This window comes from Castor canadensis, chromosome 7 (assembly GCF_047511655.1).
Source record: "Castor canadensis chromosome 7, mCasCan1.hap1v2, whole genome shotgun sequence".
Taxonomy (NCBI): domain Eukaryota; kingdom Metazoa; phylum Chordata; class Mammalia; order Rodentia; family Castoridae; genus Castor; species Castor canadensis.
In genome coordinates, this window is record NC_133392.1 from 147,974,155 (window position 1) to 147,987,170 (window position 13,016).

General features: G+C 50.3%; 1 protein-coding gene across 1 annotated transcript; it reads right to left on the minus strand.

The window, feature by feature from the left end:
- Nucleotides 1–316: 316 nt before the first annotated feature.
- On the minus strand, nucleotides 317–12,942 carry Pink1 (PTEN induced kinase 1). The gene is made up of 8 exons (XM_020168642.2): nucleotides 12,496–12,942; nucleotides 9,881–10,168; nucleotides 8,510–8,610; nucleotides 5,228–5,410; nucleotides 4,635–4,798; nucleotides 3,149–3,276; nucleotides 2,603–2,839; nucleotides 317–1,749 (listed from the first exon to the last, which is right to left on the minus strand). Exons 1-8 carry the CDS (start codon nucleotides 12,874–12,876, stop codon nucleotides 1,492–1,494), a joined length of 1,740 nt encoding a protein of 579 aa, XP_020024231.1. The 5' UTR covers nucleotides 12,877–12,942; the 3' UTR covers nucleotides 317–1,491.
- Nucleotides 12,943–13,016: the final 74 nt, after the last annotated feature.

The window sequence follows — 13,016 nt, forward strand, 5'->3', positions numbered from 1 at the left end:
GTGGTTTCTTTCAATTTTGCAAAGACTGGCCTGTCTCAACTATTAAATGAAAGTGAATCCTAACTTCTCTGGGGCTAAAATAGTTGACACAGTTCAGGGAGCTGGGAATGTCTGGAACAGGAGCTCGAGAATGACAGCTCTGGACTGACTGAGAATTGTGTGGTTGAAAAGAACTTCAATTCTATGTTCCCCTTGCTTTAGGCCATTGCTGTGGGCTTTTTTGTTTGTTGATTTGTTTTAGTGGGAGTGAGATTTGAGCTTGGGGCTTCACACTTGCTAGTCATAGCTTTGACTCAGTTCAGCACATACACTACTCTGCATTGTAAATTTGTATTTAATATTTCATGATTCCTGTAAGAAAAGCTAGTCAAAAGGGAAATCAGCAAGTTTAAAATGCCACACTGTTAATTTCTGGGTCAGCAGTCCTGTTAGCTGTGCTAGATTAATTCGTTGCCTGAACGCTGAGGAAATACTTTCCTCAGCACAACACACCCCAGGCTGTTCCAGAAGGCATGCCATTAGTGTAGAGGCTCCCCACCTCCCAGGCCTCCTTTTGGTGGGCTTTCATGCAACTGAATTTACCGACTTGTACAATGTTTGCCTTGGCCCAGGTGGCTCATGCCAACTGGGGGCATGGCCTTTTTCAAACAAGCCACAATCCACTCTCTGTGCTAGGGGCAAATGTCACAGACTGCCATCCACAGTTACTGCGTTGGCCTGGATCCTTTGATGTGGAGCACAGGTCTAACCCCCTCAGCCTTTCTAACAGACTAGGACAACCATTCACCGTGGGAGGTCTGTGAGGCCAGAACAAGGTTTAACATGATAGGGCTTTCTGGTCGGCAGTGGTGCCAAGTGTGATTTCCCCCTTGGTGCAGAGAATGCATTCTTTTGGGTCTGTGCACAGGGTCGTTTCACATCTTTAGCACTGGCACACACAGGGGCCTAATGGTTAGTTAGCATTTGTAAGAGGCCTTGTGAATTCATCTAGACCAGAGATTGGCAAATTGGCCTACCACTTGCAAGTTCAGTGGTTTTTACATTTCTAAATGGTTGGGAAAAAAATGAAAAGAATATGGTGACAGATGAAAAATCAAATTTCAGTGTCCACAAATAAAGCTGTGTTGGACACAGCCACACTCATTTGCTTAGCTCGTTTTTATGCTTCAGTGAGAGCTGAGTAGCTGTGACAATTTAATTTATTATCTGGCCTTACACACAGTTTGCCAACTCCCAATCTGGACCAATGTCGATTTTATAGGAAAAGAACTTAAGTCTTAAGTCCACACAGGTTATAGGATTTTTCCACAGCCACACAGCTAGAGTTAGCAGCTGCAGTTGTTCCTTTGCTTGCTAAACCTGAGGCCTTCTCTGGCTGAACAGCCCCTCTGCACCAGCTCGTCTCCTGACTCCCGCTTTCCAGGCATTCACACACCATAACACAAATGCTGCCAAGTCCTTTCAGTAACACACCAGTGACATGCGGAGGTGTCATGGGGCTGCCCTCCATGAGCAGAGGAGGAGGGCGGCCTGGCAGAGTGCGTCACACTCCAGGTTCGCCAGGAACAACATCTTCAGCTTTGTTTCCACGCAGCTCTTCTCTGTCAGCCTGTTGGCCAGTAACGTGGAGGCTGAGTGTTGGAGGAGCCAGCCAGTCATCCTGTCTAACTTCATATTCTTCCGGGCTAGAATATGTTCACCCCAGAGGCTCAAATGAAGCACATTTGCAGCCACACGGGCAGACGGTCTCTGCAAGAGGAAGGGAAGGTGGAGCTTATAACACCTGGCCAAGCACTCAGCACTCAGCCCACACCTGCACTGTTATACAACGTCACTTCAGGGCCTTTTCTTCCCTGCCGCAGCCCAGCATTGCATGGGGGATATGCTTAGGATACTTTCCACATCATGGAGGGCCCTCTGCCTCCACTGTGGACAGCTCTGTCTTGTCCTTAGCACTGGGACAAGGCGCGTGGTCTCATCACTTTGTAACTGGATGTAGTTGCTATTCTAACTCCTTTACTGAGCACCTACTATGATGGAGATGGCAGGCTATGTACAGTCAGGGCTCAGCGGTAAGCAGCAGAACAGCAGCCTGAGGCCAGACCTGCTACTCCAATTATGGCAGATTGGCCTTCTTCATGTTCTTCTACATTAATTTCACAGTGTCCAGATCTGCTCTCTGGAGATATTTTCCCATCTGTCTGTCGGGTTAGATCTCAGATGTTTCCATATGCTGTATCTTCAGTGAACAGTTCTCAAAAGTGCATCCTTTTCCATCTGAGTAACTTCCTAAGCAACTAAAAAAGCCAAGAGGACTGGGGGTGTGGCTCGGTGGTATAGCACTTGCCTAGCATGCATGAGGCCCTGGGTTCCATCCCTAGCACTTAAAAAAAGGTCAAGAAGAGGTGACTTGCTAGAATTCTAATGGTTTGGTTGTAAGTTCACCTACTCTTGTTTACACTCGAGTCTACTCTGTCTTCTGTAATTGGTGTTTACCTGTGTATGACTGTCACTGTTGTGTGTCCAAACCCGACATTCACTCTGGGATGTGAACTGAGGTCCCCATCCACACAGTTCCCTGGAAGCCTGGGAATGACCTCACCTTGCTGGCGTCTCGCTGGAGCAGCGCCCTCACCAGCTGCCTCATGTCTAGAGGCACTGATTCAGGCACCGCAGGGAGCTGTGCCTCTTGGTAACTGCGGCTTTCCAGGTGGGCCCTGCCCTGGCCGTAGAAGGGATTGGCGAGCCCTAAGATTTCATAGGCAATGGCTCCCACGGCCCAGGCATCAGCCTTGCTGTAGTCAATCACTGCCCTTGGGCCAGGACGGGCTGTGGACACCTGCTTGGAAAACAGAAGATGAGCTATTAGGCACTGGCAGGTCTGCCTGTTCATGCTCCTGTGTGTCACTTGAACCAGGAGCTAATCTATCCCCAGGAACCACCCAGAACTTGAATAAGTTGTAGCTCAGACCCAGAAGGATCTGCTGAGGCTGCCCAGTGGATGCAGACAAAACTTGCATCCCCTGGAAACCTGGGTCAAGGACCCAGGTTAAAGCAGAGCAGCGGGGAAGGGGCCTCTTGTCTTGTTCATTTACTGAGATTGGGAAGCATCTGTTGATGGTGGAGGATGGCGCATAGCAGGACTCACCTCAGGAGCCATCAAGCAGCCGTTTCCGCCCCGATCCACATACCAACTGGTGAAAGGCAACTGCAAACCGACACGCTCATCAGCCAGGCAGCAGCCAAAATCAGAGATCACCAGCCAGGGGCAACCATCTATGGAGGAGCAGCAGAGGTGAGTGGCAATTCTCTCTCCTGCCCTCTAAGAGACCCTCCCAGATCCTTCTGAAAACCACTACAAAGAAGTGGGTGAGCTGGGTCTGCTCACCAGAGAACTGTACAGGAAGGGCAGCAACAGGGACTTGGACATGCCTCCAGGAAACAAAAGTCCCCACGCTATCCAGCTACAGGACTAACTGGCAAAAGAGCTTGGCTCCGTCTAAATAACTCTCTAGTAACTGGAACTGTTCCAAGACCAAAGGAGCTGGCACTTGGCTCAGATGATCTCCAAGAGCTCTGATGATACCCTAAGAGTACTGAGTTCGATTTTGAAACCCCAATAAATCTAAGAAACAGGTGCATTAGGAATTATTTATTTGTAAAATCACTCAGCGTTCCTTTGAAGAGCCAATTATTTAGTCATTTAGTTGCACGATTATTTTTAAGTCTTCTAGTTTAAGAATTTATCAGCTAGCAGTGAGGAGGTAGAGGGAGGATCAAGATTTAAAAGCCAGCCTGAGGTACACAGCAAGATCCTGTCTCAAAAAAACCAAGAATGTAACTCAGTGCTACAGTGCTTGTCTAAGCATGGGCTAAGCCCTGGGTTCAGTCTCCAGGATCACACACACACACACACACACACACACACACACACACACACACAATTAGATATATGAATCTGTTTCATATATATTCTTTCCCAGGTAGCCAGGTGTAAGTGAGACCCTACCTTGAAAATACCCAACACAAGTTGGGTACTAGTGGCTCCCATCTGTAATCCTAGCTACTCAGAAGGTAGAGCTCAGGAGGATCAAGGGTCAAAGCCAGCCCCAGCCAAATAGTTCTTGAGACCCTATCTCAAAAAAAAAGAAACCCTTCACAAAAAAAGGGCTGGCAGAGTGTCTCAAGTGGTAGAGTATCTGCCTAGCAAGTGTGAAGTCCTGAATATCTCCAAGTAGGTGGCTTCTGCTTGAATGCTTCCAGTGACGGGGAGTTCATTATTTCCAGAGGCAACTGGGCTTGCATTCTTGCACTTGGACAACTTTCACTGAGAATGATTCTTCCCACTGAGGTAAGGTCTACCTCACTTTGGCTTTATTAAGAAAAACTGCAGCACTGAGGCTTTTGTCATGCAAGTAGGCAATGGAGGAACCTGGGAACTGTTAGAGACCTGTCACCTGTCTCCCTCAGAGAAGGAAGGCTCTGTCAGAAGGACGGGTGGCCCATCTCGTGTATGGAGCTAAGGAAGCCAAGGCAGGAGAAAGCATGAAGACGAAAAGGGACCTTAGGATCCTAATGTCCCAAGTCCCCTTCTTGTGCTCCCCAGAGAACTCTGGGGGTGTGGCGGGGCCTACCTGCATCTAGCTCCACAAGGATGTTGTCAGACTTGAGGTCTCGGTGCGCAATGCCCTGCTGAACCAGGTGATCCACGCCTTCCAGTAGCTGCAGAGTCATCATGGTGGCCAGGCGGGGGCTGGGAACATTCTCACGAAGGTACTGGCGCAAGGTACAGGGGTAGCTGGCAGGAGAAGACAGGGTCTCTAGCTGTCATCTAGCAATACAACCTAGCACCTCACACACTGCTATGATTGGGCCTTTCCTCTTCCCATTCCTGGGGCTTTTTGATTGCTTTTTGCCCGTGTATCCTTTCTGTTCCCACCCACTGCCACCCTGAATCTACGAAGAGTGAGCCAGGGCTCCACATGTGCAGGCACTTGTCTCTTCAGACATCCATCACAGCAGTTGAGGGGAACAAGGGTGCCCCCCACAGGTGCCCCCTCTGCAAGAAAGGGAATAGTCAAATGTACCATGAGCACTAGTGGGAAGTATGCTCTGGAACATAAGGAACTATCCTAAAAAGATGCTGCTCTCTAGGGTGCCACCTCCCCCTGTACTCCCATGGGGAAGGTGAAGCAGCTCTGGGTCCCGCCATATTCCTGCCACTTACTTCTTCATGACAAGGAACAGTGTGCGTCCATGGCCCAGGCCTTCGGGATGGAGACGTGGGGGCAGTACGTCAGGGTAGTCGGTCAGGGCCCCAGGCAGCAATGGCACCGATGAGGTGAAAGCGCGGAAAACCCGGATGATATTGGGGTGTGGGGCCAGCTGCTTGGGGCCACCCTTGGATTTCCTATTCAGCCAAATGGGACAAACAGATGAGGCCAGTATCAGAGACAACAGGTGGAAAGACAACAAGCAAATATTAACATTCGCTTATTTACTAATATTTTTTATAGGCTTGCCATATTCCAGCTACTGTACATGGTGTTGTGAGCAAAAAGCCAATGGGGATGACTTACCACAGTCAATGACTCCCTTAGTCCACCCACCTGTCCATCATCCATCTACCCACTCATCTCACATGGTAGGACACAGTGGTTAAGAGACCCTCGAAGGAACCTGGGTTTGAACTCCAGGTTTGCCATTCTAAGTCTTTAGTCCAGTTATTTGTCTTCTTTGGGCTCAGTACCAAGTGAAAAGGGGAACCAGGTAGTAACATACCAAAGGGTGTTAATATATGCAAAGGGCCTAGAGTTACCAGAGTAAGTACCCAGCATATACTGGCTGGTACTGGTACTGGTTCAACTAATTTCACACTAAATGCCAAACATTGTCCTAGTACGCTGTGAGTTATGCAGAGAACAGGCTGGAGTCTATCCTCATGGGTTTTCAGTCTAACAGGAGGAGGATGCCCACTAAGTAACCGTTTTAGTTCCCTAAGGACAGGAAGGTCCATGTCTAAATCATCTCCCTGATTCCAGGGTCTAGCATCACCTTTGTCAAATGCAGAAATGGATACAGATGCACGTAGTAATAGCAATGTCACCTGCTTGCCCTGTCCTCTTCTCTGGAAAGCCCCATATCCACAGCCCAACTGAGGCACCAGTGACTGTATTTTGGACAGGGTGGCTCTGCTTGCTGTATGCCAGTCCTGTCTTTCAGCCAAAACTGGCTGGATCGAGTGGGCACCTGGACCAAGGGCAATGTGTCCAGATGCAAATGGTTGGTGAGGAAAAGGACAGGGGAGGTAGATTTGCTCTTTGGGAGCACGATGAAGAAGCCAGTCAGTAAACAACTGCCTAAGGTGAATGGATACCATAGGATTTCACCAAGGGCCATGGAGAGCCAGAGAGGGAGCAAATGGTTGGCAGGAAGGGAGGAGTCATGGGGAGGAAACTGGGATGCTGAGGGTAAAGAGGACGATGAAGCTGAGATAAGGAAGACAAGGAAGTCCCTTCCCTGAACTATGTGGACCCTGAGATTTGTGACCCAGGACACACATCCTCCTTCTCCTGTGTTAACCGAGTGGATCCCTGCTCTGTGCAGCATGGTTCCTGCCCTTGGGCCACTGGGCTAGAGGGAGAATCAGAACCACAGCACAAGGCCTCCAGGGCCCCAGCAGGCATCACGGGGTCTCCGGGCTGTGCTGTGCTATGCTGTGGAGATGTGTGGAGTGTGTTTGAACCAGATTTTCAATGTGCAGTGAGAGCAGCCACTGCACGCTCAGGAACAGTCACAGAGGAGCTTGGCGCATCTGGGGAAGGCAGTGTGGAATATGGAATGGGGGAGAGGAGGTGCTGAGGGGGAAGGACGAGAAGTGAGGTAGAAGAAGCAATGAGGGGAGCAGATCACAAAATCTCTGAGTCTGAGGCCCCAACGAGCAAAGGCTAGGAGGGAATGTCCCTAGGAGGCTCTAGGGAGCAGTTTCTCCTGAAATCCAGCAGCTCTGTGACAACACACCTGCCATAACCATCCGGACACTCAACAGACAGAGCTGTAGATGCACAGTAAACCAGAGCACCACAGTGTAGCTGGAAGGATAGGGGACACTCACAGACAGGTAGGCTCTAAGGCCACATGGTGCTGAATGCCATGAAAACAACTAACTGAAGGGATGTGGTGTTTCAGATGGGGGCCTGGGCAGGTGCTGTGCTCAGTGCTATGTGATAGCACCATGCCAACGGACTGATGGTAACAGCACAAAGCAGCCACGGAGGCTACTCTGAGCCCCATGTGACTGACATTCAGGTTTGTGATTTTCTCTGTGAAGGGCTGGAGAATAAGGCCAATAGTCCTAAAGCCACCTGAGCAGCTGTTCTCATTGCCTGCAGTGACTTGGCCACACTGGAGCCTTTCTAGCCCTGGAAGGGCTTCCCCAGATCCCTATTTCTGAAAAGTTCCTGTTCTATTTCTGATTTTCTGCTTTTGTGTTTATGTATGGTATTGGGGTTCGAAACCAGGGTTCACGCTTGCTAGGCAGGCACTCTGGTGCTTAATCCACACCCCAGTGTCTTTCTGCTTCTGACAGAACTAAGGTTTATACTCATCCCTTAGACAGCAGAACAGCAGTGCCCCCTCACTCTGGTGGGATTCAAGTATTAAAGTGACTGCAGGTGTCTCAATCACCAGTGGGTCTGCAGATGGGGATTTATGAAGCAGCAGGCTGCAGTCCGTGTGCATGTCCCTCTGGTGTGGATGCCTCTTCTCCTTCTTCCATGTCTAGGTGATGCCTTCTCATCCTTCCAAAGGTAGCACAAGTTCCCTGAGAACTCTGGAAGGCCTGGCCCCCTGCAGTGCACACCCTCCCCAAGCACCTCAGCCCTGGGCACATGCTGTTCTAATATTTACTGCATTGAGTCCTGCTCCACACTGAGAACTCTGGGAACAGACCACTTTTGCCTTTTAAAAATCTCTTGGCAGCTGCACATGGTTCCACACACCTGTAATCCTAGCCTTTCAGAGGCTGAGGAAGGATGATCTCAAATTTAAGGCTGGGATACATAGAAGGTTCCATGCTAGCCTGGCTACATAATGAGACCCTGCCCCCCCCCCAAAAAAAACCCCAAATGTCTTGGCCCCACCAAGACCGGGTGCACACCAGCCTGTAGAGGAGTGTTCCCCTCTGTGGAGGACAGAGCACATGTGTACCACTAGGTGGCGCTGCACCCATGCACTGCTGTGCTGGAATGCTGAACTTGGGAGGATTTTCCAGAGCTCTGAACTGGGTGCAGTCTGGATGGCTTCTCCCCTGCTCCAATGTGAACTAGCCCCACAAGTTGGAATTAGAGATCTTTAATCTTTCCCAAGATCTATTATCCTTTAACTGAAAATTCACCCTCTACACCATCTACTGCGTGATGCATCAGATCTTGTGCTGAGCACCAGGGCCACAGGTGATGATTTTGCTCCCAAAGAACCCACAGTCGTCTGGTGGGAAAAAGATGCTTACCTATAAGTGAATGCTCCATACTCCCCAGCCAAGGCCACTCGGCTAGCTGGGACCAGCTCTTGGCTCATGGTGCTTAAGATGGCTTCGCTGGATGAGCCGGCCTGGAACACATCCATAACACATCCAGGGTTACAAAAACCTTGGAATGACAAGTTCCAAGCCCTGCATATGATGTGGACCAGGACAGCTGCTGCCTGGAATTAGCTTTGACCTTTAAGACCAGATAACCTCTCTGAAGTGGCCAGTCAAAACTAGTTCCTCCTGCTCTGTGTGTGTGTGTGTGTGTGTGTGTGTGTGTGAGAGAGAGAGAGAGAGAGAGAGAGAGAGAGAGAGAGAGAGAGAGAGAGAGAGAAAGAGAGAGAGATTCTATTCACACCAACTTCAAAGATGCTTTCCATATCTCAAAATCTTGGCAGCCAAGGTGCCCAGGGCAGCAGAAGAGACTACGACGGTCGGGGCATGAAACACTTCTTCCTGACACGAATACCTCTGGTTACTACCTGTTCAAAAATGATCATTGGGCCACTAAGACTCATTCTGCTGGCTCCCTTCAGCAGTCAGGTCAGAGCCCCAGGAGCTCTACCTGGACTAAATTGTGTAGATTACAGGGCAGCCTCCTTACCCCCAATAGACAAAACCAAAGAGGCAGAAGAGCACATGGTTTTCCTCATTTCAGTGGGAATAGTTTCTAGGACCTACAAAGCCTGTTGTGCTCACAACATCTACCACAACCCACCAGTGGGAGTTTGATCTAAGACAATGTTTCATAGGCAAAGGATTTGGTTACCAGTTAGCTATTCACTCAGCCTGGAGTGCAACAGCCTAACAACCTTCATGCCAGAAATAAAAACAAGGAACTGCCCTCTTCATATCCTGCATGGGCTCCTAAGGTTGTTCACTGTAGCCTTGTGCTCTGGGCAGGAGAAAGAATGTTGGGTCCTGATTAATTTTCTAAACCCATCTTGCAATGGCAAGGTAAAGACATTAAGTAGACAGAAAACTTTGGTTTTGTGAGGGAAACACTTCTAGCTCATAAAGCCTTGGGTCCTTCCAAGAGCTGACAGCAAGGAGGCAACAGCAAGCCTTTGAGCTGGAGGAAGGGCCCCTCTTCTCCAGTGAGGCAGCCATGGAAGGAGGGGGGAAAGGACAGGATGGCCATACAGCTGACTTGATGAACTAGACATCAGGGCAGAAGCAATTTACTGGCTATTCAGACCACCAGCTGGAAAAAAAATCACAGATTCTCAGACCCACCCCCGACCTGTTGAATCTGTCTTTTCCTATCTACTTCCAGGAAAAATTTCCACCAGGACCACAAAGATGGGGATTTAGAGAAATGTCCATTTGAGAGAGGAAAGGCCCTGTCCTTACCGAGATGTTCCACATCATCTTGATGGCGAAGGGAAAGGCAGGGGCCACTGGAGCCTGATTCACCTCCTCCCCTTGTGGGACTACATCTGGGCCTCTTCCTGGAAGAGGCCGGATGTGCTTTGCCTCCTCCAGGTGCTGGGGCAATGCAGGCATGGTGGCTTCATACACAGCAGCACTGCAGCCCTTGCCAATGGACTGTCCGATCAGATAGTCCTCTAGCCGGAAGCCCTGCCAGCGCCGCATGTTCAATGGGTCAGGCACCAGCTTGCTTTTCTGTGTAAAAATTGCCTGTGAGGAAAAAGAAATGCCCTGTGAACCATGGGGAAATGTAGGAGTAGAGAGAGGTACAGTAAGGCAGGGTCCTCACCAAAAAGGTCAAGAGCTAGTAACAGCCACGTGCTGGTGGCTCATGCCTGTAAGTCCTAGCTACTTGGGAGGCTGAGATCAGGAGAATCGAAGCTGGAGGCTAGCCCAGGCAAATAGTTCAGAGACCCCATCTCCAAAATAACCAGAGCAAAAGGGACTGGAAGTGTGGCTCAAGCAGTAGAGCGTCTGCTTTGCAAGGATGAAGCCCTGAGTTCATATCTCAGTCCCACTGAAAAAAAATTAAGACACAGGAGGGTGAAGTGTGAGAAATGTGTGAACAGTAAGTTTAAGGGGACCAATTTCACTTTTTTGGGGGGGGATGGTACTAAGGTTTGAACTCAGGACTTCGTACTTGCCATGTCCCAGCCCAGGAGGATCAATTTTAGTAAAAAGGGGAAAAAAGCCTCTTTAGTTTGAAGCAGGATTTGTCAAATTTCCCATCCTTGGCTTCTGCCAGTTAAGCTGAGGCAAAACACAAGGACAAGGACTGGGGACTAGGCCAGATGCCACCTGTTCACCCCAAACTGGCAAGAGCTCAAACATGAGGAAAAAGAACTGGGCTGGAGACCAAGAAATGCTGCCTGGTCCTTAACCTGCTGTGTCCTTGGGCACAATACTCCATTCTCTACTCCTCAGTCCTAACCTGTAAAACACAGGGCTGCACTCACTCAGTGAGCGGTTCCAACCCCCAGGAAAAAGCCTGACCTCCAGGAAGAAGACAGAATTCTGGCAGCCAACAGCCTGCAGACTTGCACTGCAATGCTGGTTCTTCCTGGGTCTGCAGCCTGCCCCTGCTGGCCCGCCCTGCAGATTTTAGACTTGCCAGCCCACCATGAACCAAGTCCTTAAAATAAATCCCTGCCTCTAAATATATGCATCCTATTGGTTCTGTTTGTCTAGAAAACCCTGACTAAAAGACTTTGCACAAGCAGAAACAGAGGTCACTGAGCTACTTATTTTAAGCATTTAAAAAGCCTGACAGGGGTTGGTAGAGTGGCTCAAAGTGGTAGAAGGCCTGCCTAGCAAGCATGAGGCCCTGAGTTCAAAATCCAGTGCCACCAAAAAATAAATAAATAAAATAAAAATAAAAAGCCTGAGAGGATGGATGCTGGTGGCTCATGGCTATAATCCTAGCTACTTGGGAAGCTGAGATCTGGAGGATCAGGACTCAAGGTCAGCCCAGGCATATAGTTTGTGAGACCTCCATTTCCAAAATAACCAAAGCAAAATGGACTGGAGGTGTAACTCAAGTGGTAGACACCTGCTTTGCAAGCACAAAGCCCTGAGTTCAAACCCCAGTCCCACAAAAAAAAAAAAGTCTGAGAATTCCTATATATCTGCATAATAACTCTATGCAGGTAACTAAAAAGTTAGATATGCAGTTTTCTCCTTCTGATCATAGCTTTTAATATTTTAATTGTGATTGCACCTCTATCAAAGACTGAGTATTTGGCTAAACCGTGGAGGCAGCCTGGCTAAGGTTAAGGGTATAGGCTTTGGAAAGCCAGACTTTGGGCATTGCCTTTATTAGCTGTGTGACTTTGAGTAAGTCACTTCGCCTCTCTGAATGTGTGTCCTCCTCCATAAACTCGGGATGACAATTACCTCAAGGGTGTTTGATTCAACTGTCATTAAATTTTTAGGAAATTTACACAAAGCCAGCCAGGTACCTGTACCCTGTACTCTGGACATGGAGGCAGGAGCACTGCAAGTACAAAGTCAGTTTGGGCTATGTAGTGAGACTCTCAAAAAAAGGAAGAGTTACACAAAGTCATTTACCATGGTGCAAGTGGAGCTACAATTAGAGCATATCTTCCAAAACACACTGAAAGAAACTGCAAAAAAAACGGGAGGTACCAGGCCATCAGTAATGGTGAAATAAGTCAGCCTTAGGGTGGAAGTCATAGGTTCAGGTGGTAGAGAGCGCGCTTAGCAAGCATAATGCCCTGAGTTCAAATCTCAGTTACCACCCAAAAAGGTAAGTCAGCTTTTACTGGTGACTTCCAAGGAATTTCCAGCTCTGCTGAAGACAGGCCACCACCACCAGGTCCAGGCACCTCCCTCCCTATGTCCCGGCTCCTAGGACCACAACCCAAGATCAAGATCAGCACACTTAGTCCGCCGAGTGCTCCAGGCCTCGAACTGCCCAATCACAGATCAGGATCCCGCTCCTCCCAATAACCACGTTCCCAGCCCCGCCCCCACCGGGCAAGGGGCCCGCCCCCAGCCCCGCCCTAGCCTGCGTTCACCTGGATCTCCCGACAGGCGGAGGCGGCCCTCCGGCCCTCTGCCTGCTTCTCCTCGATGAGCCCCAGCCCCAGCCCGAAAGCCAGAAAGACGGCTCGTCCGCCAGGGCCCGCGCCGCCCCGGACCCGCACCACGAACTGCCTTTGAAGCCGCGCCGCCAGCCCGGCCACCGACTGGCGAAAGAAGCGGTAGCGGTCGGGGAGCCCGAGCCCTCGTGGCTCTGCGCCGGGTCCCCCGGTCCGGCCCGGGCGCTCTCCGCGGCCCCAACCCGCCGCCGGGCCGGGTCGTCCCCAGGCGTAGGCCGGGCCAGGCTTGGCCGTGAAGCGCAGCAGCAGCGCTCGACCTAGCTGTAGGCCACGGCCCAGGGCCTGTCGTACCGCCATGGTGGCGCCGCGACCCGGTCCCGGCGCTACCGCAGGAAGCGTCCGGGACGCCGAGGACAACAAACTTCGGGGGCGGTGCTTCCGCGCAGGCGTGGGTGCTGGGGGCGGGGCGGGGCGGGGCGGGGAGGGGCGGGGCCCGG

What these genes read in the sequence shown, in the direction of transcription:
- Pink1 (XM_020168642.2), bottom strand. Translation starts at nt 12,876, where the DNA reads ATGGCGGTACGACAGGCCCTGGGCCGTGGCCTACAGCTAGGTCGAGCG. An exon ending in CTGTTCCTTGTCATGAAGAA is followed by an intron (nt 4,799 to 5,227) that starts GTAAGTGGCAGG and finishes TTCTCCTGCCAG; the next exon opens with CTACCCCTGTACCTTGCGCC. An exon ending in CCTTGTGGAGCTAGATGCAG is followed by an intron (nt 3,277 to 4,634) that starts GTAGGCCCCGCC and finishes GCTCCTCCATAG; the next exon opens with ATGGTTGCCCCTGGCTGGTG.